This window comes from Hypomesus nipponensis, chromosome 24 (assembly GCF_054491055.1).
Source record: "Hypomesus nipponensis isolate SF chromosome 24, ASM5449105v1, whole genome shotgun sequence".
NCBI classification, from domain to species: domain Eukaryota; kingdom Metazoa; phylum Chordata; class Actinopteri; order Osmeriformes; family Osmeridae; genus Hypomesus; species Hypomesus nipponensis.
This window is the reverse complement of record NC_140384.1, coordinates 10,055,001-10,080,000: the sequence shown is the minus strand read 5'-3', so window position 1 is coordinate 10,080,000 and position 25,000 is coordinate 10,055,001. Positions and strand designations below refer to the sequence as shown.

Genomic DNA, 25,000 nt, shown 5'->3' with positions numbered 1-25,000 from the left:
CTCAAGGCTGTCAGACGGCTCTTACCATCGCATCCCAGAATGCTTCTGCTTTTCCTCCGCGTTCGCCTCTGTTCCCGTGACGACGTCTTTCCCTCCCTTTCCCTCCCTCTTTCTGTTTCCTCTCACTGATTGGATAATCCAAAGTTTAACAGGGAGAGTAGAAAGTGCTCGCGGAAAAAAGAAAACACTATGAATAATTCAAAAACGTGTCTGAAGTCAGTGTGGCGGGCTCGACGTCAAACCGTGGTGGTGGTGGACTTCCTCAGGATGGTTTTCTGAGGTTTGACGGACGGCGGGCGAGGAGGCACGCAAGAAGGGGGAGGGGCGAGGGCGGGCGGGAAGCTCCGACTGAGCGGCAGCCCGCCGTTCTCTAACGTGAGCTGCAGGGGGGGTGAGGGAGGCGAGGGGGAGGAGCAGCGATGCGCGGGGCTCAGCCTGGCGTCGGGCGGCTCAGGCAGGTGAGCGTCCGCATCGTCCACATCGTACTGGAGGTCGCAGTCGTGGCAGTAGCCGTGGTACTGGACCGTCTCGCTGAAGCGCACGCGCTCGCGCGTGGCCTGGGGGCATGGGCTCTTGTCGTGCCGCAGCAGGGGCATGGGCAGGGGCAGAGGCACCAGGGGCTCATCTGGACAGCCGCCGGTCAGGAAGCAGGAAGTCTCCCTGATCATGCCCCCGTTCCTCATGAGGGTCCCGTTGGTTTTGGACAGGAGGCTCCACGGGGCCAGGGGGCCGTTCCTGCCCTGGTGGTCGTCTGCTTTCAGCGGGGTGAGTCTGGGGGGAGGCAGGGGAGGGTGGGGCTTCCTCAGCACGGTGAGGACCGTGGTGGGGGCGGGGGGGCAGATGGCGAGCAGGGGTCTGAAGGTGGGGCCCTCTGGATAGAGCTGGGTCTTGTCAATGCTGGAGGCGGTGGTGGTGGTGGTGGTGCTGCTGGAGCTGCTGTTGAGGGTGTCCGTCTTGGAGCTGTCCGTCATCTCCTCCTCCAGCTGGAGGTCAGAGGTCAGGGAGTCAATCTCGTGCACAACCTGAACCAGGAAGTAGACAGAGAGAGGGGAGAGAGAGAACGACAAACAAGTAGCATCAGAATTTCAACAGGAAGAGGGGATGGGAGAAGAGTCAGGAGGGAGCCTGTGATAGGTTCAAAATAAAACGTAGATTAATGTTTTTCCGCACAACATGGGCCAATAGCGTGACAGAGAGAGACAAAGAGAATAAGAGAGAAACAAAGCGAGAGACAAAGAAGAAAACAAAGGATGTGGAACACATCAAAAAATAAATAAAAGAAAGAGCGAAAGCCTGCCGTAGAGCAGCCAGACTAGTCAGGGAGACAGAGCAGCCTCTGGCTACAGGAGAGAGCACCAGCAGCAGCACCAGGGAGGAGGAAGGGAGGTCACCACCCAGAGGTCACGCTGCGTTGTGTGTTTGCACACAGCGGACATGGCAGAGAGAAGCGCCCTTAAAAACTCCTACTCCGTTTCCCATGCGCTCATGGTCGAGATGACGGCAGAGTCTCGGGGCTCTTGAATCAGCAGTGCCATGTCTCCATAGTTACCGCGTCTGTCCTTGAGTGTTGTATGAGCCGTAGCATCTCTGTGCAGAGTCAGAACTCAGCTATACGCTAACGCAACAGCATGAAAAAGTCATGATTCTCACAGAGAGAGACAGCGAGGAGACTCCACTCGTACTGCAGACGGAAACACTGCTCTGCCACTGCGTCCCACGTGACTGGTTAGCACTGCGTTGCAACCGTGTACTGTCCTACTGTCATTACTCCTCCCTTGGTTTACTACGACACATGAAGGCAGAGTATACCGCAGCTGTGGACTGTCATCCCTCTGTGACTTTGTTGACTGGGTGGCACGTTCATGCCTTCTTTCACAGCTGTGGTTATTGAAGAGAACCTCAAGCCATAAGAGCATGCTGATGATCATCCCTGGCTTCTGACCGCCACGATAACGAGCGTCTGCAAGCACTGGCTTGACGAGCAGGACGTCTGCGAGCGCTGGCTTGACGAGCAGGACGCCAGTGTGTCTCTGGGCGACGGCCCGCCCCCCCCCCCACACACACACAGAGTCACGTTGGGAATTTAGAGGAGACACAAAGGGAGTTACCCTAGCCAGAACCACATGCTGCGGGGTATGAGGATCCTGACTGTGTGCCAAGCAGCTGGGCTGCTGCTGCCTCAAACGCAGGCTCCCATCCAGCACGGCCTGGGACTTGTAAACGATAGCTGCATCCAGAAGGGGATCTACTGAAAACACTGTCTTTGATAATGGCCGAAAATCCCTGGATGGTCTGTGGTGATGTGTGGGGAGGGGGGGGGGGGGGGGAGTAGTAATGAATTTTGACAGATCTCGTTTTGAGAGAAGAAGAATACAAGAACTACAATGGGCTCTTATAAACGTCACACTCAGCATTCCTACTTGTTGAGGAGAATAATGCAAGGAGAAAGAGACGCAGAGAGACGGAGAGACAGAGCGAAGGAGGCCGAGGGGGAGGATGAGGAGTCAGGTACTCTAGCCGTTCCATCCATAATGCAATACGAACTCTCTAGGTGACAAGCTGTCATGTTCTTTCCAGCTTGCTTGAACACAGCGGCCGCCGGAATCTATTCATTGTGAATCGTCAACATAAAAAGGCAGGTTTGTGGAGGCAGGCGATGTGACAGGCGTCTCGAAACAACGCGGACTGCCGATGAGTGACATAGAAACAAAACCAATAAACTATGGATAGATTACATGATCGTAAAAAAAACAAAAACAGTTTAAATGCTAACTTATTTGGTGAACTCAGTACAGAGACATCCAACACGATGTATGGTGAGAGAGAGAGAGAGAGAGATAGGGGGGGGGGGTGGAGTGGGTGGGAGAGAGAGAGAGACAGAGAGAGAGAGAAAGATAATTTGACAGGAGACAATTCTTATGCAAACAGTAGGCTGGTGCATTAAGATGATGAAATGCAATGCAAAACCACCCCGGTGAACTATACGATTAACAATTAATCGTGATTCATTTTTGCACTTTAATCAAAGCCGGTGCGCCGTGAACAGACTCGGCTTGGTTGACATTACGCTGCCCTAAATGTCTGTCATGTTCACTGGTGTGATAGCATCACATCACAAGTACTGCACGGTAAGGTCAAACTCATTTTAATCTAGGCCCAGCCAGCCGGCACTCACTCCCTAAAATATAGGCTGTCAAAAACATAAACGAACACATCATTCGTAATAGAGGACGGCACCTACCATACAATAAAAAGCGTATTTGTGTCTCACGTCAGGAAACAGCCAGTGATTCACCTACCTCTTTCAGTTCCTTCGCAACATCCTTCAAATCTCCGAGGATTGTTTCCAAATCTTTCACGATTGTCTTAATCTGTTTTTTCACTTTAACTTTGGAGACTACTCCTTCTGGTTCTGCAGTGGGCGTCGCTGACATTCTTCGTTGTGGCACAAAGTATGTTTTTAAGGATCACGAGTAAATCCTTTGACGGAAGCAAGACCACTTTGCCAACGCATTTTAACGATCAGTTTTCTTCACTTTGCTCGCTTGTACATCACGCAAGAGTGTAGCGAAGCGTGGTGACAGTGGCCCGGCCAGCACGCCTGCGCAATAGAGCATAGCAAAGACGATGGTAGCCCATCTTAAAAGATAGAAAACAAAATACTGTCGGTGTAGGAGTGTTTCTCGACAGTAGGTAATTCCGCCGTTGCCTTCCCAATTCCTGTCAAACAGCAAGTACCGAAATGTAACATTTCTACGTTGCAAGCCCTCCAAATTCACCATTTTTAAGAGACACCCAGACATAAACTGTCCAGAATAAAATCAGGAAAATAACAGTGAAAAGAAACACAGTAGATAGAATACAGAAATCCGAACCACGTACGAGATACAGAATCAAAACGGCCCATAATGCCAGACATCCTAGCGAAAACAGACGCTTCCCTGTACAATATGTGTTTAGACCTGAATGTTCTACATACACAACGCCGGAATAAGCCTTGAATATTTCGGAGTTACTTTACTTAACAAATGTCAAGTGATAGCAATCCCATTTTCATCGAAGTCCCCGTTGTGTCTGACGTCGGCAGTAAGGATGCTGTTCACCGCTCTATCTCCGTCGCTCGCCAGCTCACGGCCGCGCGCTCCCAAGCTGTCTGTCATCTCGCACACGCGCTGGCTGCAGACACAAGTCAGGTCCCATTGTAAATATCCGCTTCGTCCTATTATTTGAACCCACAGTCCAGTGTTGCCCAGATCACTTCATTGACGTCTCATGTTTTTAATAGTTTCAACAGAATGTTTGGACATAAATATAGCCTAAACCATGTGTGGACGGGCCTCCTCGTGCGCGGTTTCTAAACTGTGGAAGTCCCGTCAGAAACGCTCTTTCGCTTGGCCAGATCAGAAAATCTGATTTTAAATTGTTGGTTTAATTTTGTCTGTTCTCATTGTTTGCATATATTAATGAGGTGAAATATGGCCATGGATGAGAAAGCCTTTATGCCCACACTTTATTGATTTGTATATGTTGCAATAGCTGAAGGCATTCTGTAATCTCTTAGCAGTCATCTGCCCCTGCTGAGGCGTTCCACCGCCCACAAACTCTGAATTTATTTTCAATTAGTCTAACTTTGATGGTGGTTTGAAAATTCAAGATTCTGGAATAGTTAATGAAAACTTTAGCACTTTGAATGTATGAACGTGTAGCCTATAACATAGTTGTTGTATAGTAAGATATATATTTCGATTTACGATCATGTGATCAAACATACGGTGCATGTTATTGAAACATTACTATGACAGATTTTATATTCAAATGTATTTGTTTTACTGTACATTTTATTAATAGGCCAATTTGCTGCGATGCAACGTGATTCAAATCCACCTGCGCGTTAAAGGGTTAGATTGTGTTCTGTGATTGGATAATGTTTTCAGCGTCCTCCTCCCGGAAGTGAGGGAGAGCAGAAGTTCGTCCTGGGAGCTAGACAACCGCTCAACACTAGTCGAAAAGACCCCAAAGCTGTCTTACAACGCACGCTAATTTGTCATCATGTCTGTGCCTTTGTCATTCGAAGGAAAAGTTGTGCTTGTCACAGGAGCCGGCGGAGGTGAGTATATGCAGGCACGCATTTGCTACATAACTTCTACCAACACACCTTGGTTAGCTAGCAGCGTTAGCAGAAGTAGTATTAACAGTCAGGGCCAAGCCAGGGTTATAACACAAACTACGTTTCTATAAATCCATGTAGCTGGCTTGTTAGCTAGAACAACAAAACGGTTAACTATAACATATACATTTTAGACGTTTAGCTATTGCCCATAGGCTTGCAAGCTAGCACAATGCTACCTAGAACGACCCCACCAAAATACCAATGATGGTTTCATCAAATATCTAGATTGACAGCTACATGTGATCTGATATACGGCTTTGCCAAATTTATTCCCGTATCGTGTCAATGTCACGGTTACACAGTCCTTAAGCCTAGTCATGATATTGCGCTCTCCACAACTGTCGTTCCGAGCAAAGTGCACTCTGTTGATCCCGTCACTGTGGTAAAGGGCATTGCATTTTTATTTTTCCCCCCCCCCGATGTAGAACAAACTATCAACAGTGCAGCACATGACTGGCCAACTAATATTTAAAGCGTTACTTTGCAAATCTAACACATGCTTTTTAAGTTCACCAAACCCCAAAGCTTTGTAACTGTAGTAGTCTAATACAATATCCATGTGCTTCTGCAGGTCTCGGTCGGGAGTATGCCTTGGCATTTGGAGCCAGAGGAGCCTCTGTTGTTGGTAAATAATCTGTATAAATAATTGGTTTTTATGTCTAAGGACGTAAATGAATGATAAGACATCATACTACTAGGCCTCTATGGCATAGTCTTTAAAACGACGATTGCATTTTGCGTTTTGACAAACGACACAATTAAAACGCCCTCAGCCAAATGAAAAATGAATAAATTTACAAGTTGGGTAGTCATATTAAAGAGCCAGTGGTTTTATCTGTGACTGTGTCTGTAATCTTTTGTCTCTTTGTCCCAGTAAATGACCTTGGGGGGGACATCAAGGGAGGGGGGAAGAGCTCTGCAGCTGCTGATAAAGTCGTGGAAGAGATACAAGCCCTGGGAGGGCAGGCTGTTGCCAACTACGGTAAGTCGTAAGAACCAAAATACCTCTTCCGTCGCATTTGCCAGTTTGCCTATTTTTAACACACACAGTGCTTGTCGTTATCGACAAGTCAGCAGTCGAACAGCTCTGTGTTTTGTCTCGGGAGAGACGACATGTCCATTTGTGGGACGTGTTCACAAGGTGTTTTTGTTTGACCCCTGTGTTGTCAGATTCTGTTGAGGACGGTGAGAAGCTGGTTCAGAGTGCTCTAGATGCGTTTGGGAGGATAGGTGAGTTCTTCGACTGTCTTAGAACGTCAGGTTCTCTGAAGAACGCTCAGGTTCTCTGTGTCTTTTGGAGACACAAGTGCTCATGTTTGACGTTTCTTTTCCAGATATCGTGGTAAACAACGCAGGGTGAGTTGAAAGTGATCTCACACCTCAGTGCTTTATCATGTTTTCCACTTTGGGAACAGGATGACACTGGGGTGGGCCCACTCTGTGGGAGAGAATCTGCATATCAAGAGGTTGCAAGTGTCCCTCTACATCGCTTTGGATGAAAGAGTCTGCTATATACACATTTATTATTATTATTGAATGAACCATTCTCCCTCTTATGTCCTAAGGATTCTACGGGATCGCTCCTTTGGCAGGACCAGTGATTTGGATTGGGGTAGGAAGGATAGTTCTCTCTCTGACCTGTTTCTCGAACCTTTTTCCTGTAAGACTGTGCCGATGACACTTCCTGTTTCTCAGACCTCATCATCTTGTTGTTCTCGTGTGTCACTTCCTGTTTCAGACCTCATCCATAGAGTTCACCTGAGAGGGTCCTTCATGGTCACAAGAGCCGCCTGGAACCACATGAAGAACCAGAAGTTCGGGAGGTAAGACAAGGGTCAAAGGTCGTAGCCTCTCTCCTCGCCCTCCCACCCTCGGCTGTCAAATCACCAGAAGGAAAATCATTTAGGTCCCTCCCCTTTGACCTTCTCCTCCAATGAAGATGGAAGCAAAGATTGTGGATTTAGGAGAAAAAATATATAATTATTTATATATATATATATATATATGTATATAAATCAACAATCTATGTATATATCTTTGTATACAATCTTTGTGTGTATATATATATATATATATATATATATTTATAAATAAAAACCTTTTTTTAACCCAAATCAACCCACTGTGCACCTTTGTCGGGATCTGAGCGGATTTGACAGGTGTAATATGGCGGCAATTCCATCCTAGCCAATCAGAGGTCAAGGCCATGTTATGACTGCATTATTTCATCCTGTCAAAACCTCTCAGATCTGGCAGGTGGGGTTGGAGGGGAAGGTCGGGCTCCGGGCTGTATTCAGGAGGAGACTAAGACGTGTCAGGTGCCGGGTGAAGAGTGTGTGTGTGTGTATACGTTTGTTTAGTTGGAGATCACTCCGTGTGTTGGCCTGTGTGAATGCTCCCATGCAGACAGACAGGAAACAGGAAGAGGGCTGGGGCTGGGGCAGGGGCTGGCCCCGGGTGCCGTCCCTCGAGGGCACGGCGTCTGGGTTCTCCTGTGTTGTGACACGGCCGTCTGTCGTGAGTGAGGACGTGTCTGAGTGCTGCACGCTGCCAGCCCTGTCACAGCCCTCAGAGGCTGTTTCTGGGTCACTGCAGAGAGAGAGAGCATGGGAGGGAGGGAGAGACAGAGAGAGAGCAAGGGGGAGAGAGAGAGCGAGAGCAAGGGGGAGAGAGAGAGCGAGAGCAAGGGGGAGAGAGAGAGAGAGAGAGAGGGGGAGGGGGAGAGAGGGAGAGAGGGAGAGAGAGAGAGAGGGAGAGAGGGAGAGAGGGAGAGAGGGAGAGAGAGAGAGAGAGAGAGAGGGGGAGGGGGAGGGGGAGGGGGAGGGGGAGAGGGAGGGGGAGGGGGAGGGGGAGAGGGAGGGGAGAGGGGGAGAGGGGGAGAGGGGGAGAGAGGGAGAGAGAGAGAGAGAGAGAGAGAGAGAGCGAGCGAGCGAGAGAGAGAGCAAGGGGGAGAGAGAGAGCGAGAGAGAGCAAGGGGGAGAGAGAGAGCAAGGGGGAGAGAGAGAGCGAGAGCAAGGGGGAGAGAGAGAGAGAGAGAGAGAGAGGGAGGGGGAGAGAGGGAGAGAGGGAGAGAGGGAGAGAGGGAGAGAGGGAGTGAGTGTGAGAGTGTGAGAGTGTGAGAGTGTGAGTGTGAGTGTGAGTGTGAGTGTGAGTGTGAGTGTGAGTGTGAGTGAGTGAGAGTGAGAGTGTGAGTGAGAGTGTGTCCCTGACAGCTCTGCCAGGCTCCCACAGTGTAGCCCGGTGCTCAGCGTGAAGTGGATGCTGTAAAAGGCCTGCTCACCTCCTGGAGGTTGGGTCTGTCCTAACACCATCAGGAGGACACCATGCGCACCGCAGCACAGCCAATACGAACCCTGTCAGGTCACATGATCAGGGAGCTTTCCAGGAAGCAGGAGAACCAAAACATGCCGTTTCAGAGAACTAGAACAGGACCACAGATCAACCATAGGTCATGTGAAACTCGACCACACCGTCGCTAGGGAAAGGTGGAGCTCCGCGGTAGGGCATTCGACCGGAGATGAGCTCTCAAACTCAAACCCCCCCCTCCGTATCACACTTTGCGTAACAGCATCTGCTAAATGATCGTCAGCATGACTATTATCAAATGTTCTGATTAGACCTGAACGTGGTGGCTGTTGCCGTGGGTTACTGGGTTGTCATGGTGCGTCTGGTCTTGGCAGGATCATCATGACGTCGTCGGCGGCGGGGATCTACGGTAACTTTGGCCAGGCCAACTACAGCGCGGCCAAGCTGGGCCTGCTAGGCCTGGCCAACACTCTGGCCATCGAGGGGAGCAAATACAACATCCACTGTAACACCATCGCCCCCACCGCAGGGTCACGCCTTACAGAGACCGTCATGCCCCCTGGTCAGATACGCTCCTGTCTGCACACACACAGGCATATACACACACACACACACACACACTACATACACGCACACGCATCAGTAAACACAGACACATACATGAATAAATACGCATATCAGCACATGCATGAGCTCGCACACATATCTGCGTCTGTGTTTATGATTTGAGTTGATCTGTTGCATAATGATGATCATGCTATACAGTCTCTCAGGGGAGAAACTGTAAGACAGAGACACACACACACAACAAACACACCTGTGGTTATTTGATAGTATTTGTATGATCTGTTTTGTACTGACTTGTATCCCCCCCCCCCACACACACACACACACACACACACACACACACACACACACACACCTCCGCTCCAGACCTGCTGGAGTCCCTGAAGGCGGAGTATGTAGCGCCCCTGGTGGTCTGGCTGTGTCATGACGAGTGCCAGGAGACCGGAGGCCTGTTTGAGGTGAGTAACGCAGCTGAAGCACCTCTGACCTCCCCCACCCTTCAGCAGTCCCAGTCCTCCAGTAGCATCTCATACTGTAGAAGAGACCAGAATAGCTGTTGTGCGTGAATAGATGAGTCATTGAGAGACAGCCTGTGCTGAGACTGAGAAGGTGTGTGTTCTACTAACTGGTCAGTCATGAGGGTGTCTTTTATATAAGTGGTGTTAGTCACACTGGTCTTCACACCCTGCTCCTTGGTGTGCTCTGTGTCTGACCAGGTTGGAGCTGGCTGGATGGGGAAACGTGAGTGGAGGAGCTTCTGCTGTAGGAATCTTTAGTGTTTCCATCCCTGGGCACTATTCAACAGTCCTAACCTGTGTGTGTGTGTGTGTGAGCAGTGCGCTGGGAGCGTTCCCAGGGCCGGATCGTGAGGCAGAGGAACCAGAGCATGTCTCCTGAGGGGGTCAGAGAACAGTGGGATCAGATCTGTGACTTCACCGACGCCACCAAGCCTGCTAACATCCAGGGTAACACACACACACACACAGCTAGGCACCGGGAGAGTGAAAGGCAGATGGGGAGATAAGGAAAGGAGATGTTAAAAAAAGAGATAAAAGCAGGGTGAGAGGGAAAGAGATATCTCTCCAGTGAACAAACAAGGTCGACTTGGTCATCCAGACTCAAGATGCAAATGAGGCCCCTCCCCCGTGTTTGAAGGCAGAAGCAGCTGTGTGGAGGGGAGGGGAGCGCCTCAGGGGTCACATTCAGGATGGAGGAGATGGAGAGATGGTTATCCTCTCCTCCCTGGATGGCCCTGCCCTGGCAGGAGTGCTGTGCTCTGGGGGAGTTGATCCCTGGAGGACCAGGCCTCATTAGCATGGCTTTGTAGCCTCCTCCTCTGTATCTGCTTAGGAGAGGAGCTGCTGCTGCTGCTTTGTTCTGTGAGTCACAGTGAGTGACTGGAACCAGACCTCTCTCCTTCTCTCTTCTTTCCTCTCCTTTTCATCTCTCACATAATCATACCTTTTTCCTTTTGTCTGTGTGTGTGTGTGTGTGTGCGTGTCTCTGTGTGCGTGTCTGTGTGTGTGTGTCTCTGTGTGTCTCTGTGTGTGTGTGTGTCTCTGTGTGTGTGTGTGTGTGTCTCTGTGTGTTTGTGTCTCTGTGTGTGTGTCCAGAGTCTCTCAACACGCTGGTAGAGGTACTGTCCAAGCTGAAGTCGGATGAGGGCGTAGCCCCCAACCCCACCTCCGCCCCAAGCCTGGTCCGCCCCAACCCCACCTCCGCCTCTCCCTCTGTGTCTACAGGGATCAATCCTGTAAGTACCATCACACCCAGGAACATAGTAGTGTACACACACACACACACACACACACACACACAGGAGGTACAGAGTGGCAGAATATACACACACAAGAATATTCACACCGCCTTCCGAATACAAATTCATACTAATGAATAACACGACAGAATACATGAACAGACACGGCAGTCGCTAACCTACTGATTGTACCTGCTCTCCCCCCTCCCTGCTCTCCACCCTCCCTGCTCTCCCCCCTCCCTGCTCTCCCCCCTCCCTGCTCTCCCCCCTCCCTGCTCTCACCCCCCTCCCTGCTCTCCACCCTCCCTGCTCTCCCCCCTCCCTGCTCTCCCCCCTCCCTGCTCTCCCCCCTCCCTGCTCTCACCCCCCTCCCTGCTCTCCCCCCTCCCTGCTCTCCCCCCTCCCTGCTCTCCCCCCTCCCTGCTCTCCCCCCTCCCTGCTCTCACCCCCCTCCCTGCTCTCGCCCCCTCCCTGCTCTCCCCCCTCCCTGCTCTCACCCCCCTCCCTGCTCTCCCCCCCTCCCTGCTCTCCCCCCTCCCTGCTCTCACCCCCCTCCCTGCTCTCCCCCCTCCCTGCTCTCACCCCCCTCCCTGCTCTCACCCCCCTCCCTGCTCTCACCACCCTCCCTGCTCTCCCCCCTCCCTGCTCTCCCCCCTCCCTGCTCTCCCCCCTCCCTGCTCTCACCCCCCTCCCTGCTCTCTCCCCCCTCCCTGCTCTCCCCCCCTCCCTGCTCTCTCCCCCCTCCCTGCTCTCCCCCCCTCCCTGCTCTCACCCCCCTCCCTGCTCTCCCCCCCTCCCTGCTCTCCCCCCCTCCCTGCTCTCACCCCCCTCCCTGCTCTACCCCCCTCCCTGCTCTCACCCCCCTCCCTGCTCTCGCCCCCTCCCTGCTCTCCCCCCCTCCCTGCTCTCACCCCCCTCCCTGCTCTCCCCCCTCCCTGCTCTCCCCCCTCCCTGCTCTCACCCCCCTCCCTGCTCTCCCCCCTCCCTGCTCTCACCCCCCTCCCTGCTCTCACCCCCCTCCCTGCTCTCACCCCCCTCCCTGCTCTCCCCCCTCCCTGCTCTCCCCCCTCCCTGCTCTCCCCCCCTCCCTGCTCTCCCCCCCTCCCTGCTCTCACCCCCCTCCCTGCTCTCTCCCCCCTCCCTGCTCTCCCCCCTCCCTGCTCTCTCCCCCCTCCCTGCTCTCCCCCCCTCCCTGCTCTCACCCCCCTCCCTGCTCTCCCCCCCTCCCTGCTCTCCCCCCCTCCCTGCTCTCACCCCCCTCCCTGCTCTCCCCCCCTCCCTGCTCTCACCCCCCTCCCTGCTCTCCCCCCCTCCCTGCTCTCCCCCCTCCCTGCTCTCCCCCCCTCCCTGCTCTCTCCCCCCTCCCTGCTCTCCCCCCCTCCCTGCTCTCACCCCCCTCCCTGCTCTCCCCCCCTCCCTGCTCTCCCCCCTCCCTGCTCTCACCCCCCTCCCTGCTCTCCCCCCCTCCCTGCTCTCACCCCCCTCCCTGCTCTCCCCCCCTCCCTGCTCTCACCCCCCTCCCTGCTCTCCCCCCATCCCTGCTCTCCCCCCCTCCCCGCGTCTCCTCCCCCCTCCAGGCGGAGGCGGTGGGCCAGAAGATCCCAGAGACAAGCTTCTCCTTCTCCCAGTCCCAGTGCATCCTGTACGCCCTGGGGGTGGGCGTGTCCACCAGAGACCCCGACCACCTGCACTTCCTGTATGAGGGCCACCAGGACTTCAGCTGCCTGCCCTCCTTCGGGGTGATCCCTGCACAGGCAGCCATGATGGACGGAGGGCTGGGCTCAGTGCCGGGCCTGGACTTTGACTTCACAAGGGTCAGACACACACACATGTATACACATACACACACGTATACACATACACACGTGTCTTGTTGTGTTTGGTGGTGTGTGTTGACTGTGTGTGTGTGTGTGTCTCTACAGCTGCTACATGGTGAGCAGTATCTGGAGTTGTTCAAACCTCTGCCCACCTCAGGTACAAACCTGTCCTGTACTATACTGTACTACACTACTATACTGTACTGTGCACTGCTGTACCATGCCCTACCATGCCCTTGTGTACCCTGCTATACTCTACTATACTGTACTGTGCACTGCTGTACCATGCCCTGCCATGCCCTTGTGTACCCTGCTATACTCTACTATACTGTACTGTGCACTGCTGTACCATGCCCTACCATGCTCTTGTGTACCCTGCTATACTCTACTATACTGTACTGTGCACTGCTGTACCATGCCCTACCATGCCCTTGTGTACCCTGCTATACTCTACTATACTCTCTGTAGTGTCTCCTATTTATCATGGATGTATGAGTTGATCACCTGTGAAGAACACGGACTGATCTCTCTGTCTGTCCAACAGGAACCCTGACCTCCCAGGCCACCATAGCTGATGTTCTGGACAAGGGCTCTGGAGCTGTCATCCTCCTGGATGGTAAACACTCTCCCCTCCCCTCAGCCCACCTCTCCTCCTCTCCTCCACCCCTCAGCCCACCTCTCCTGCTCCCCTCCCCTCAGCCCACCTCTCCTCCCCTCAGCCCTCCTCTCCTCCTCTCCTCCTCCCCTCAGCCCACCTCTCCTCCTCCCCTCCCCTCAGCCCACCTCTCCTCCTCCCCTCAGCCCACCTCTCCTCCTCTCCTCCCCTCAGCCCACCTCTCCTCCTCCCCCCCCCTCAGCCCACCTCTCCTCCTCCCCTCAGCCCACCTCTCCTCCTCTACTCCCCTCAGCCCACCTCTCCTCCTCTACTCCCCTCAGCCCACCTCTCCTCCTCTACTCCCCTCAGCCCACCTCTCCTCCTCCCCTCCCCTCAGCCCACCTCTCCTCCTCTCCTCCCCTCAGCCCACCTCTCCTCCTCCCCTCCCCTCAGCCCACCTCTCCTCCTCCCCTCAGCCCACCTCTCCTCCTCCCCTCAGCCCACCTCTCCTCCTCTCCTCCTCCCCTCAGCCCACCTCTCCTCCTCTCCTCCTCCCCTCCGCCCACCTCTCCTCCTCTCCTCCTCCCCTCAGCCCACCTCTCCTCCTCCCCTCAGCCCTCCTCTCCTCCCCTCAGCCCTCCTCTCCTCCCCTCAGCCCTCCTCTCCTCCCCTCAGCCCTCCTCTCCTCCCCTCAGCCCTCCTCTCCTCCTCCCCTCAGCCCTCCTCTCCTCCCCTCAGCCCTCCTCTCCTCCTCCCCTCAGCCCTCCTCTCTTCCTCCCCTCAGCCCTCCTCTCCTCCCCTCAGCCCACCTCTCCTCCTCCCCTCAGCCCACCTCTCCTCCTCCCCTCAGCCCACCTCTCCTCCTCCCCTCAGCCCACCTCTCCTCCTCTCCTCCCCTCAGCCCACCTCTCCTCCTCTCCTCCCCTCAGCCCACCTCTCCTCCTCTCCTCCCCTCAGCCCACCTCTCCTCCTCTCCTCTCCTCAGCCCACCTCTCCTCCTCTCCTCTCCTCAGCCCACCTCTCCTCCTCTCCTCTCCTCTCCTCTCCTCAGCCCACCTCTCCTCCTCTCCTCTCCTCTCCTCAGCCCACCTCTCCTCCTCTCCTCTCCTCAGCCCACCTCTCCTCCTCTCCTCCCCTCAGCCCACCTCTCCTCCTCTCCTCCCCTCAGCCCACCTCTCCTCCTCCCCTCAGCCCACCTCTCCTCCTCTCCTCCTCTCCTCCCCTCAGCCCACCTCTCCTCTCCTCTCCTCTCCTCTCCTCTCCTCTCCTCTCCTCTCCTCTCCTCTCCTCTCCTCTCCTCTCCTCTCCTCTCCTCTCCTCTCCTCTCCTCTCCTCCTCAGCCCACCTCTCCTCCTCTCCTCCCCTCAGCCCACCTCTCCTCCTCCCCTCCCCTCAGCCCACCTCTCCTCCTCCCCTCAGCCCACCTCTCCTCCTCCCCTCAGCCCACCTCTCCTCCTCCCCTCAGCCCACCTCTCCTCCTCCCCTCAGCCCACCTCTCCTCCTCTCCTCCTCCCCTCAGCCCACCTCTCCTCCTCTCCTCCTCCCCTCCCCTCAGCCCACCTCTCCTCCTCTCCTCCCCTCAGCCCTCCTCTCCTCCTCCCCTCAGCCCTCCTCTCCTCCCCTCAGCCCTCCTCTCCTCCTCCCCTCAGCCCTCCTCTCCTCCTCCCCTCAGCCCTCCTCTCCTCCTCCCCTCAGCCCTCCTCTCCTCCCCTCAGCCCACCTCTCCTCCTCCCCTCAGCCCACCTCTCCTCCTCCCCTCCCCTCAGCCCACCTCTCCTCCTCTCCTCCCCTCAGCCCACCTCTCCTCCTCCCCTCCCCTCAGCCCACCTCTCCTCCTCCCCTCCCCTCAGCCCACCTCTCCTCCTCCCCTCAGCCCACCTCTCCTCCTCTCCTCTCCTCCTCTCCTCTCCTCTCCTCTCCTCAGCCCACCTCTCCTCCTCTCCTCTCCTCTCCTCAGCCCACTTCTCCTCCTCTCCTCTCCTCTCCTCAGCCCACCTCTCCTCCTCTCCTCTCCTCTCCTCCCCTCAGCCCACCTCTCCTCCTCTCCTCCCCTCAGCCCACCTCTCCTCCTCTCCTCCCCTCAGCCCACCTCTCCTCCTCTCCTCCCCTCAGCCCACCTCTCCTCCTCTCCTCCCCTCAGCCCACCTCTCCTCCTCCCCTCAGCCCACCTCTCCTCCTCTCCTCCCCTCAGCCCACCTCTCCTCCTCTCCTCTCCTCTCCTCTCCTCTCCTCTCCTCTCCTCTCCTCTCCTCTCCTCTCCTCCTCCTCTCCTCTCCTCTCCTCTCTTCCCCTCAGCCCACCTCTCCTCCTCTCCTCCCCTCAGCCCACCTCTCCTCCTCTCCTCCCCTCAGCCCACCTCTCCTCCTCTCCTCTCCTCCCCTCAGCCCACCTCTCCTCCTCTCCTCTCCTCTCCTCTCATCTCAGCATTGAGGACAGATACGTGAGTGCAGTGTTCAATCCCCGTCTGTCTGTGTGTCTGTCTGTCTGTCTGTCTGTCTGTCTGTCTGCAGTGAACACGTACAGTGGAGGAGAGCTGGTGTGCTTCAACCAGTTCTCAGTGTTCATCGTCGGTGCCGGAGGCTTTGGGGGGAAGAGGACGTCAGATAAAGCCAAGGTACTTCACTTCAAAGAGCTTGTTACATCTGCTCTTTAATGAGGAGGAAACTGAACTGTCCTGATGCCTCCCTACACCTCCTCCCCACATCCCTCCCCCCCTCCCCACATCCCTCCCCCCTCCCTCCCCCCCTCCCCCCTCCCTCCCCCCTCCCCACATCCCTCCCCCCCTCCCCACATCCCTCCCCCCCTCCCCACATCCCTCCCCCCCTCCCCACATCCCTCCCCCCCTCCCCACATCCCTCCCCACCTCCCTATACCTTCTCCTCCTCTCCCTCCTCCCCAGCCCACAGCAGCACCCCCAGGCAGAGCTCCGGACGCTGTGGTGACAGAGCAGACCACCAGAGACCAGGTCAGCACCAACAGCACTTCCTCTGCACCACAGACAGCAACTGAAAATGGACACATTATTATATTCCCACTGTTCTGTGTCCTGGCATGTACTTGATGGTTTCTGTGGTTTGGGATGTGGTTCTACTGTGTGGAACCTGTCCTATTGTGGTGGATGTGGTTCTACTGTGGTGAAGGTGGTTCTGTGTGTTTGCAGGCTGCCCTGTATCGTCTGAGTGGAGACTGGAATCCTCTTCACATCGACCCCAGCTTCGCTGCCATGGGAGGTGAGCAGCTTCATCTGTTCAGTCTTTTTTACGAGCAAGGTCACAGAGGGCTTCACGCACCCACTGACCTAAACCCTGAAGGAAGACAAGACTCTCCTGTAGTCTACTCTCCTGTAGTCTACTCTCCTGTAGTCTACTCTCCTGTAGTCTACTCTCCTGTAGTGTCTTGCAGTCTACTCTCCTGTAGTGTCCTGTAGTCTACTCTCCTGTAGTGTCCTGCAGTCTACTCTCCTGTAGTCTACTCTCCTGTAGTGTCCTGTGGTCTACTCTCCTGTAGTCTACTCTCCTGTAGTGTCTTGCAGTCTACTCTCCTGTAGTCTACTGTACTCTACTCTCCTGTAGTCTACTGTACTCTACTCTCCTGTAGTGTCCTGCAGTCTACTCTCCTGTAGTCTACTCTCCTGTAGTCTACTGTACTCTACTCTCCTGTAGTCTGCTGTACTCTACTCTCCTGTAGTGTCCTGCAGTCTACTCTCCTGTAGTCTACTGTACTCTACTCTCCTGTAGTCTACTGTACTCTACTCTCCTGTAGTGTCCTGCAGTCTACTCTCCTGTAGTCTACTGTACTCTACTCTCCTGTAGTCTCCTGTAGTCTACTCTCCTGTAGTGTCCTGCAGTCTACTCTCCTGTAGTCTACTGTACTCTACTCTCCTGTAGTCTACTCTCCTGTAGTGTCCTGCAGTCTACTCTCCTGTAGTCTACTCTCCTGTAGTCTACTCTCCTGTAGTCTACTGTAGTCTACTCTCCTGTAGTCTACTGTAGTCTACTCTCCTGTAGTGTCCTGTAGTCTACTCTCCTGTAGTCTACTGTACTCTACTCTCCTGTAGTCTACTGTACTCTACTCTCCTGTAGTGTCCTGTAGTCTACTCTCCTGTAGTCTCCTGTAGTCTCCTGTAGTCTCCTGTCCTGTAGTATCCTGTCCATGTAGTCTCCTGTAGTCTCCTGTAGTCTCCTGTGGTCTCCTGTCCTGTAGTATCCTGTCCTGTAGTCTCCTGTAGTCTCCTGTGGTCTCCTGTCCTGTAGTATCCTGTAGTATCCTGTCCTGTAGTCTCCTGTAGTCTCCTGTAGTCTCCTGTGGTCTCCTGTCCTGTAGTCTCCTGTAGTCTCCTGTGGTCTCCTGTCCTGTAGTCTCCTGTAGTCTCCTGTGGTCTCCTGTCCTGTAGTATCCTGTAGTATCCTGTCCTGTAGTCTCCTGTAGTCTCCTGTGGTCTCCTGTCCTGTAGTCTCCTGTGGTCTCCTGTCCTGTAGTCTACTGTACTCTACTCTCCTGTAGTGTCCTGTAGTCTACTCTCCTGTAGTCTCCTGTAGTCTCCTGTCCTGTAGTCTCCTGTAGTCTACTCTCCTGTAGTCTCCTGTAGTCTCCTGTGGTCTCCTGTAGTCTCCTGTGGTCTCCTGTCCTGTAGTATCCTGTCCTCTACTGTGGTGCTTGTGTGTGTTGGCAGGGTTCCAGACCCCCATCCTGCATGGCCTGTGCTCGTTTGGCTTTGCTACCAGACACGTCCTGAAGCAGTATGGCAACAACGACCCCGCCAGGGTCAAGGCCATCAAGGTGAGCAGATCATCACCCCCTGGTCACTAACCAGCCCTGCTGACCGCCCCTCTCATAACTGGGGAAGAGCACACACCTGAACTGTTCCTTCCTGTTCCTCTTCCTCTTCCTGTTCTTCCTCAGGTGCGTTTTGTGAAGCCTGTCCTACCAGGTCAGTCCCTGAAGACGGAGATGTGGAAGGAAGGAGACAGGATCCACATCCAGTGCAAGGTTAGCCCTGCTCCACCTAGCCCTGCTCCACCTAGCCCTGCTCCACCTAGCCTTGCTCCACCTAGCCCTGCTCCACCTAGCCCTGCTCCACCTAGCCCTGCTCCATCTAGCCCTGCTCCATCTAGCCCTGCTCCACCTAGCCTTGCTCCACCTAGCCCTGCTCCACCTAGCCCTGCTCCATCTAGCCCTGCTCCATCTAGCCCTGCTCTATCCAGTCCTTGTTAGTCCTGGTCTATCTAGCTCCTGTCTTACCTGTGTGTGTGTGCAGGTAGAGGAGACAGGTGCTCTGGTGCTGACTGGAGCCTATGTCGACCTCCACCCTGCAGCCCACTCCTCTGCTGGTCCCCCGGCCCAGGTACTCCACACACACACACACACACACACCCTGAAAACAAGTTTTAAATACAACTAGAAGTGTGGTGTGTGTGTCAAAACTAATTTTTGTTTTAAAAGGTTGAAGGAAAAAAAAGCAATCTGAAAATATCAATGTTTTGTGAAAAGTGTAGTCAGCACTTCTACTTCAGTGAAGGATGTGTGTACTTCTGCACTCTGTGCACACACACACACACCTGAGCTGCAGGTGACAGTGTTTCCCTCCAGACAGGAAGTCTGCAGAGCGAGCTGGTGTTCTCTGAGATCGGCCGGAAGATCAAGGATCAGGGGGCGGAGCTGGTGAAGAAAGTCAACGCTGTGTTCGGCTGGGAGATCACCAAGGATGGACAGACCACAGCACAGTGGAGTACGTACACACAGTTTGTTGAACCTACAGTAAAATGATGTGGGATACTTGATATCCCTCCCTCCCCTCCCCAGCTATAGACCTGAAGAGTGGCTCAGGGGCGCTGCACCAGGGTCCCTACAGCGGCAAGACAGACGTGACCTTCACCGTGTCTGACGAGGACTTCATGGAGGTGGTCCAGGGCAAACTCAACCCTCAGAAGGTACCTGTCTGTCTGTCTCTCTCTCTCACACTCACTCACTCACTCACTCACTAACCTGTTCCACCAGGCTTTCTTCTCTGGGAGGCTGAAGATGAGAGGAAACATCATGCTGAGCCAGAAGCTGGAAGTCATCCTCAAAGACTACGCCAAGCTGTGAGCCCGGCCAATCAGCACGCAGGGGAGGGGCAACTTCTGGGTCCGCCTCCTCTCCCACATGTACCAACAACATTTCAAACCGGCTCTGGATACAGCATCTAGCGTCTGCCTGGGAAAGCAGTCATACACCCTCTCCCCCAGGTCCTTAGTCCTCATACTGTGTAGTCCAGTCCCAAACAGAGGGGAGAGGATGCTGCTTTAAAGTATTGAGACTCACCCGCCCCACCCCCCAGCTCATTGAGGTGGCAGTAATTGCTCTAATCTGACCTGTCCAGAGTTGTTGTATTCTACATCAGTAGGACCGAAATGACAGAATATCACGTCTCCCGTATGTTCTATACTGATTTTGGCTGATTTGTAGATGCTGTTGATACGATACATCATACTGATCAGGGTTCATGGCAACAGAGAGACCGCTGACTGAGTTGTGATTGTGTGAACAGATTTCAGAGTGATTTTTATAACCTGCCATTTGTACTTATACTGTTTGTTACATACTAAGCTGTTGAGATACTAATGGTTAAAGAACTGCACCAATGTCCAGTTAAATCATGTAGCAGTTAATATATAGTAGTCATATGTTTATATACTACTGGATTCAGAGACTAGATTCTTGAGGGAGGTTTACTGTGCCTGAGAACTGCAATGGCAGTTGATTACATGTATAAACTTAGAAACAAAAGCTCATCTTAGTTTCAGCCCACGACTGTTTGTGTCTATCCTGATGTTCATTCTGAGACCTCAAATCTGCTCTCAAGAATTGTATGATGGAGTGTGACCAACCCTAACAAGTGGACGAAAAGTAACAAAGATATTCAACGTACAAAAAAATTATATTCTGTTATAATAAAATGATTTCCAATCCTGTTCTCGTGTGATTAACGACACGCTTTTTCATCTAGCGAGCAAGAAGGAGACGACCCAGGACACCAGATCCATCAAGTAGATTTAATATATTTCACTTTAAATGTATAATACAGTCAGATTAACATGTAATCCACATAATTATATTTAATAAAAAATTAGAAGTATCTGAAGTGTATATATATTCACATTTGAATGATTAAAGGGGATAGGGATGATGTTCTGGAAGCCTGACTGCAGTACCATGGTATGGTTGTGGTGGTTCATCCTCGTCATCATCCAGCCTGCTGTAAGCCCCAGCTCTAAGCTACTGTACACCCAGATGTGTTATATAACACCAGCTGGAACACCTAGCTCGGGTAATTAACACTAATGCACATTAACACATCTACTTTGGTTACAAAACTAAAAATAGAAGTGTTTATTGAAGCTTTTTATAGTTTAATTGCTTTGGAATTCTGATTAAACTGAGCCCCCCCCCCCCCCCCCCTCATTCTGAAAGATGAACCTTCTATTATGCTCCGGATGTCTACTTCTTTACGGAGCCTAATGAGATGAATCCTGTGTTCTCTGACCCAGGTAGAGGAATCTATTGCAGCACTCATCCTGTCCCGTCCCCTCGGAACACTAACACCAGGACGCAATTCGGAACCCTCACTCCCCCAGCATTCTAGAATGCTCACAATCCGGAACCCTCACTCCCCCAGCATTCTAGAATGCTCACAACCATGAACCAGAGGTTCTATTCCAGCATATGAACGGCAAAATTCATAAATACAATTGGAGTTTTGCAAACAGTCCAATTTCTTAAAGCAGGGATTGCTATTTAATGTTAGATATTGTTTATCTAATCTAAACCTTTCACAGACGCACAGTGTTATGAGAAATTTTATGTTTTCACTTTTGTATTTACAGATTTAACGATATAGCCACCATCTCGAAGGTTTTTCTCCAGTTTATCCCCGCCCAAACTAAAGCATATATACATCAACCTACATCAGTTGAACTTTATTCTATAGATGTCAGCTAGCTATGCATTGCTCCATACGTCAAAGTGTCTAAGTGACCATGTCATCTTCAGTTCTTACCATAGGCAGTATTATACATTACAATACTTTGGCCTAGATTCAATCAATGAGCTATAAGACCATTTACTGAAGGCAATTAGCAATAAAAAGAGAGAAGGGGGAAAAAAAACATGTTTTGAAGGCTCAAATCTGCAGTCATCATTGTGTATTTGTGCCAACCCTTCTCAATAACGTTTGAATGTTTTGCGTACAGATGTGTCACATGACATGGTGTCACATGACACAATGGAGCAGGCTTCTGTGATCCGTGTGAGACTGGGAGGAAAGTGGAGTGTGTCGTTGCTAGTGGAATAATTAAAAGAGCATTTGTAAGGCTGCATTTGACTCTGTAGAATCACCGCCGTTTGGTTCAAGCACATTTCTCAGGATGATATTGGCATTGTGCTAGCTTATGAAGTGTGCCGTTTTATTGTAAAAAATAAATAAAAATTGTTGTTAGACAAAAGAGGATCTACTTAAGAAAACATCAACTAAGCTCAACCGCTTGTGCCTGGTATCTTTCCTGTAATAACCTGTAATAAAGATTAATAAGGACACTTAATACCATGGTTTGAATCTAGGCCATGACAAAATCAATACTGCACACAGGAAAGTCGTCTTATTACTTAAGGCGTTACTTGCTCTAAGGCTATCTAGCTACTACTACGATGTATGCCTTAATAATGTGCAAACAGACAATCTTCATGATTCGTTATTAAATGTGCTTATATTAACTGGCCTTATTGCCTCAAGCTAAGCAGGGACGAAGGGTACTGGTGCCAGTACAAATGTCACCGTCACCCAGGTCACGCACAGCACACGCACGCTTTGGGCTCTCGTCTACGCCATTGGTCCGGACCGATCTAACACAGGGACATCTAAAGTTCCGAAAGAACTCCACTAGACTCCCCTTCGAATACAGTTCCATATAGAATCATCGTTCGTACAGGGTTCCAATCTCGTGATTGGTCTATGTAGGTTAAGAGGGGGGTGGAGGGGAGGGGTGGTGGAGAGAGCTGAAGAGGGTGGAGGAAGCGTCCTCTGGTGTGGTCAAGTGATGGGTACCTTCTCTCCTTGTCACCTGGTGTTCCTCTCCTCCCCGGCTGAACCAGGAAGCAGAGCAGGCTGCAGAGCTGACGGGGGCCACCTCGCTGAGCGCGACGCGTCTGACACCCCCCAGGGGCTCTAGGGGCTGATTCCTTCTAGAACCTGTTCGTACCAACGCCCGCCACCCGCTCACCACCTCTCCCCTTCTAGGCTTCTGGTTCCGGGGCCTTCTGGACGTTCTAGATGATGAACTTGACGTCGTTCTTCAGGGTTCCGTTGGTGTTGTTGACGACGCCGTAGCGGTCCGGGAGAACCCTCATCTTCATTGTACCGTCGGCCCCGCAGGAGAAGACGTGATTGGTGGGCCCACAGTCGATCTGCATGACGCCTGTGCCCAGGTTCCTGAAGATGGACAGGCGGGCGTGCTCGTTGGGGAAGGAGTGCAGCAGGCTCTGGGTGGACAGGTTCCACACCTGGGGACACGTCACGCACACACTTAAGTATAGACTTCAGTTTGGAGAGCCTGTACCTAGCCTGGGCTACCTTGTTAACCGGAGATCAAGGTCAAGTTGTTAATAGATAGCTGCGAGGCTTGGCTGGCCTGCCATCGTGTTTTAATAAGTCGTAGTTAACCCCAAGGCTTCTCTCTGGCAATTTACTTTGATTTGAAATAGGCTAAGCTAAGGAATGAGAAATGAAACAAAACAAAAGATAAGTTATTTTAAGTGAAGCAATATGAAGCTAAGCTAAATAAAGCTAGGTTAAGTTGAGCTAGACTAAGCTAAGCTAAGCGAAATGAAGCTAGGCTAAGTTGAGCTAGACTAAGCTAAGCGAAATGAAGCTAGGCTAGGCTTGGCTACCTTGATGTTTCCCTCGGCCGAGCCGCTGGTGAAGCAGCCCTCGGTGGGGTCCACGGCCAGGGCCTTGACGGGGGAGTCGTGGGCCTGGAAGCCCTGCCGCGGGACCCTGTGGGCCAGCTCCAGCACGCTGAGCCAGCCCTTCCTGCCGCCCACAATCAGCAGCTGCTGCCGGGGGGCCATGGCCAGCACTGTCGCCCCCGTCTCATGACAGGAGAAGGCTGGAGGAGATGGAGAGATAGAAGGAGATGGAGGAGATGGAGGAGATGGAAGGAGATGGAGGGATGGAGGAGATGGAGAGATAGAAGGAGATGGAGGAGATGGAGGAGATGGAAGGAGATGGAGGGATGGAGGAGATGGAGAGATAGAAGGAGATGGAGGGATGGAGGAGATGGAGAGATAGAAGGAGATGGAGGGATGGAGGAGATGGAGAGATAGAAGGAGATGGAGGGATGGAGGAGATGGAGAGATAGAAGGAGATGGAGAGATAGAAGGAGATGGAGGGATGGAGGAGATGGAGAGATAGAAGGAGATGGAGGGATGGAGGAGATGGAGAGATAGAAGGAGATGGAGGAGATGGAGAGATAGAGGAGATAGAGAAATGGAGGAGATAGAGAGATGGAGGATGGGGAGATGGAGAGGATGGAGGAGATAAGGATGGAGAGATGGAGAGGATGGAGGAAATAGAGGATGGAGGATGAAGGAGATGGAGGATGGAGAGGATGGAGGAGATGGAGAGATAGGGGATGGTGAGGATGGAGGAGATAAGGATGGAGGAGATGGAGAGATGAAGGATTGGAGAGATGGAGAGGATACATTTACATTTACATTTAGTCATTTAGCAGACGCTCTTATCCAGAGCGACTTACAGTAAGTACAGGGACATTCCCCCCGAGGCAAGTAGGATAGAAGAGATGGAGAGATAGAGGATGGAGGAAGGAGGGATTGAGATGGAGAGAGAGAGGATGGAGGGATAGAGGAGATGGAGAGATGGAGGAGATGGAGAGATAGAGGAGATAGAGAGATGGAGGATGGAGAGATGGAGGAGATAGAGGATGGAGGAAGGAGGGATTGAGATGGAGAGAGAGAGGATGGAGGGATAGAGGAGATGGAGAGATGGAGGAGATGGAGAGATGGAGAGATAGAGGATGGAGAAATAGAGAGGATGGAGGGATAGAGATGGAGGAGTTGGAGAGAGAGGATGGAGGGATGATAAAGAGAGGGGGGGGAGAGAGAGAGAGATGGGTGGTTACGTGATCCTTCAGGCATTATAACTCAGGGGATACTGGAGAGGGAGTTCTAGTGGGGTTTGGTGAGTAGAGTGGTGGTGGTTGGGGTAGTGGTGGTGAGGTAGGAGGGGTATTGAGGTACAGTAGTCTCACCATGGACCAGGCTGTTCATAGGAGTCACCAGCGTGTCCCACAGACAAACGTTCCTGGGGAAGCACACACACCACATTAAATACTCAAACACGACCGTGTCATTTATTTATTTTGAACGTAAATAAGAGATTAGCTTAGTCATCAAGCTCCTGAATACAGAAAGCTGTTTCTAAAAACAGCTGTGCGGAGTCTAACACGAGATACAACTACAGGGACAAAATAAATAGTATTGTGACCCATTATAGTGCAGTACAGCATAGTACACACTACATAAAGTATAGTATAACACACAGTACAGTGCATACCTGTTGTCTGTGGAGAGGCCTGCCGTGGCAATGAGAGAGGAGGAGCCCACAAAGACGAAGTCGTGAGCCGTTTTGTTGTGGCACTGTAACGTCTGACAGAACAACAACCAGATCATCAACACAGCTGGAGAACAAGAGAGGCAGACTGAGACAGAGAGAGAAACAGAGAGAGAGAGAGAGA

At 52.6% G+C, this 25,000-nt stretch overlaps 3 protein-coding genes across 3 annotated transcripts in view; 1 reads left to right on the top strand and 2 right to left on the bottom strand.

The window, feature by feature from the left end:
* Positions 1-3,666, bottom strand: part of prr16 (proline rich 16) — a 3,765-nt gene extending 99 nt beyond the window's left edge. Inside the window, exons 1-2 of the mRNA XM_084690543.1 lie at positions 3,300-3,666; positions 1-1,022 (exon numbers count right to left, since the gene is read on the bottom strand). The exon at positions 1-1,022 is cut by the window's left edge and continues 99 nt beyond it. Of these exons, the coding sequence (XP_084546669.1) occupies positions 237-1,022; positions 3,300-3,434 (921 nt within the window). The 5' untranslated portion in view covers positions 3,435-3,666 and the 3' untranslated portion in view covers positions 1-236. The remainder of the gene's footprint in view (positions 1,023-3,299) is intronic.
* A 1,275-nt stretch (positions 3,667-4,941) lies between these two features.
* hsd17b4 (hydroxysteroid (17-beta) dehydrogenase 4) lies at positions 4,942-20,164 on the top strand. Its single transcript, XM_084690789.1, has 24 exons — positions 4,942-5,107; positions 5,742-5,795; positions 6,045-6,152; positions 6,341-6,400; positions 6,505-6,526; positions 6,736-6,782; positions 6,909-6,993; positions 8,851-9,038; positions 9,410-9,501; positions 9,760-9,784; positions 9,880-10,008; positions 10,657-10,796; positions 12,377-12,613; positions 12,722-12,773; positions 13,161-13,232; positions 15,722-15,825; positions 16,111-16,176; positions 16,372-16,441; positions 17,884-17,990; positions 18,114-18,200; positions 18,469-18,555; positions 18,801-18,939; positions 19,014-19,141; positions 19,209-20,164. The coding sequence occupies exons 1-24, from the start codon at positions 5,050-5,052 to the stop codon at positions 19,296-19,298; spliced, it is 2,247 nt and encodes a 748-aa protein (XP_084546915.1). The 5' UTR covers positions 4,942-5,049; the 3' UTR covers positions 19,299-20,164.
* Positions 20,165-21,036: 872 nt separating this feature from the next.
* dmxl1 (Dmx like 1) overlaps positions 21,037-25,000 on the bottom strand; it is a 35,980-nt gene continuing 32,016 nt past the window's right edge. Inside the window, 4 exon segments of the mRNA XM_084690788.1 lie at positions 21,037-22,748; positions 23,136-23,353; positions 24,515-24,567; positions 24,820-24,911. Of these exon segments, the coding sequence (XP_084546914.1) occupies positions 22,515-22,748; positions 23,136-23,353; positions 24,515-24,567; positions 24,820-24,911 (597 nt within the window). The 3' untranslated portion in view covers positions 21,037-22,514.

Coding starts and splice junctions, on each gene's coding strand:
- hsd17b4 (XM_084690789.1), top strand. CDS start 5,050: ATGTCTGTGCCTTTGTCATTCGAAGGAAAAGTTGTGCTTGTCACAGGA. Junction 6,401..6,504: donor AGATGCGTTTGGGAGGATAG/GTGAGTTCTTCG, acceptor TTTCTTTTCCAG/ATATCGTGGTAAACAACGCA. Junction 18,201..18,468: donor GGATCCACATCCAGTGCAAG/GTTAGCCCTGCT, acceptor GTGTGTGTGCAG/GTAGAGGAGACAGGTGCTCT.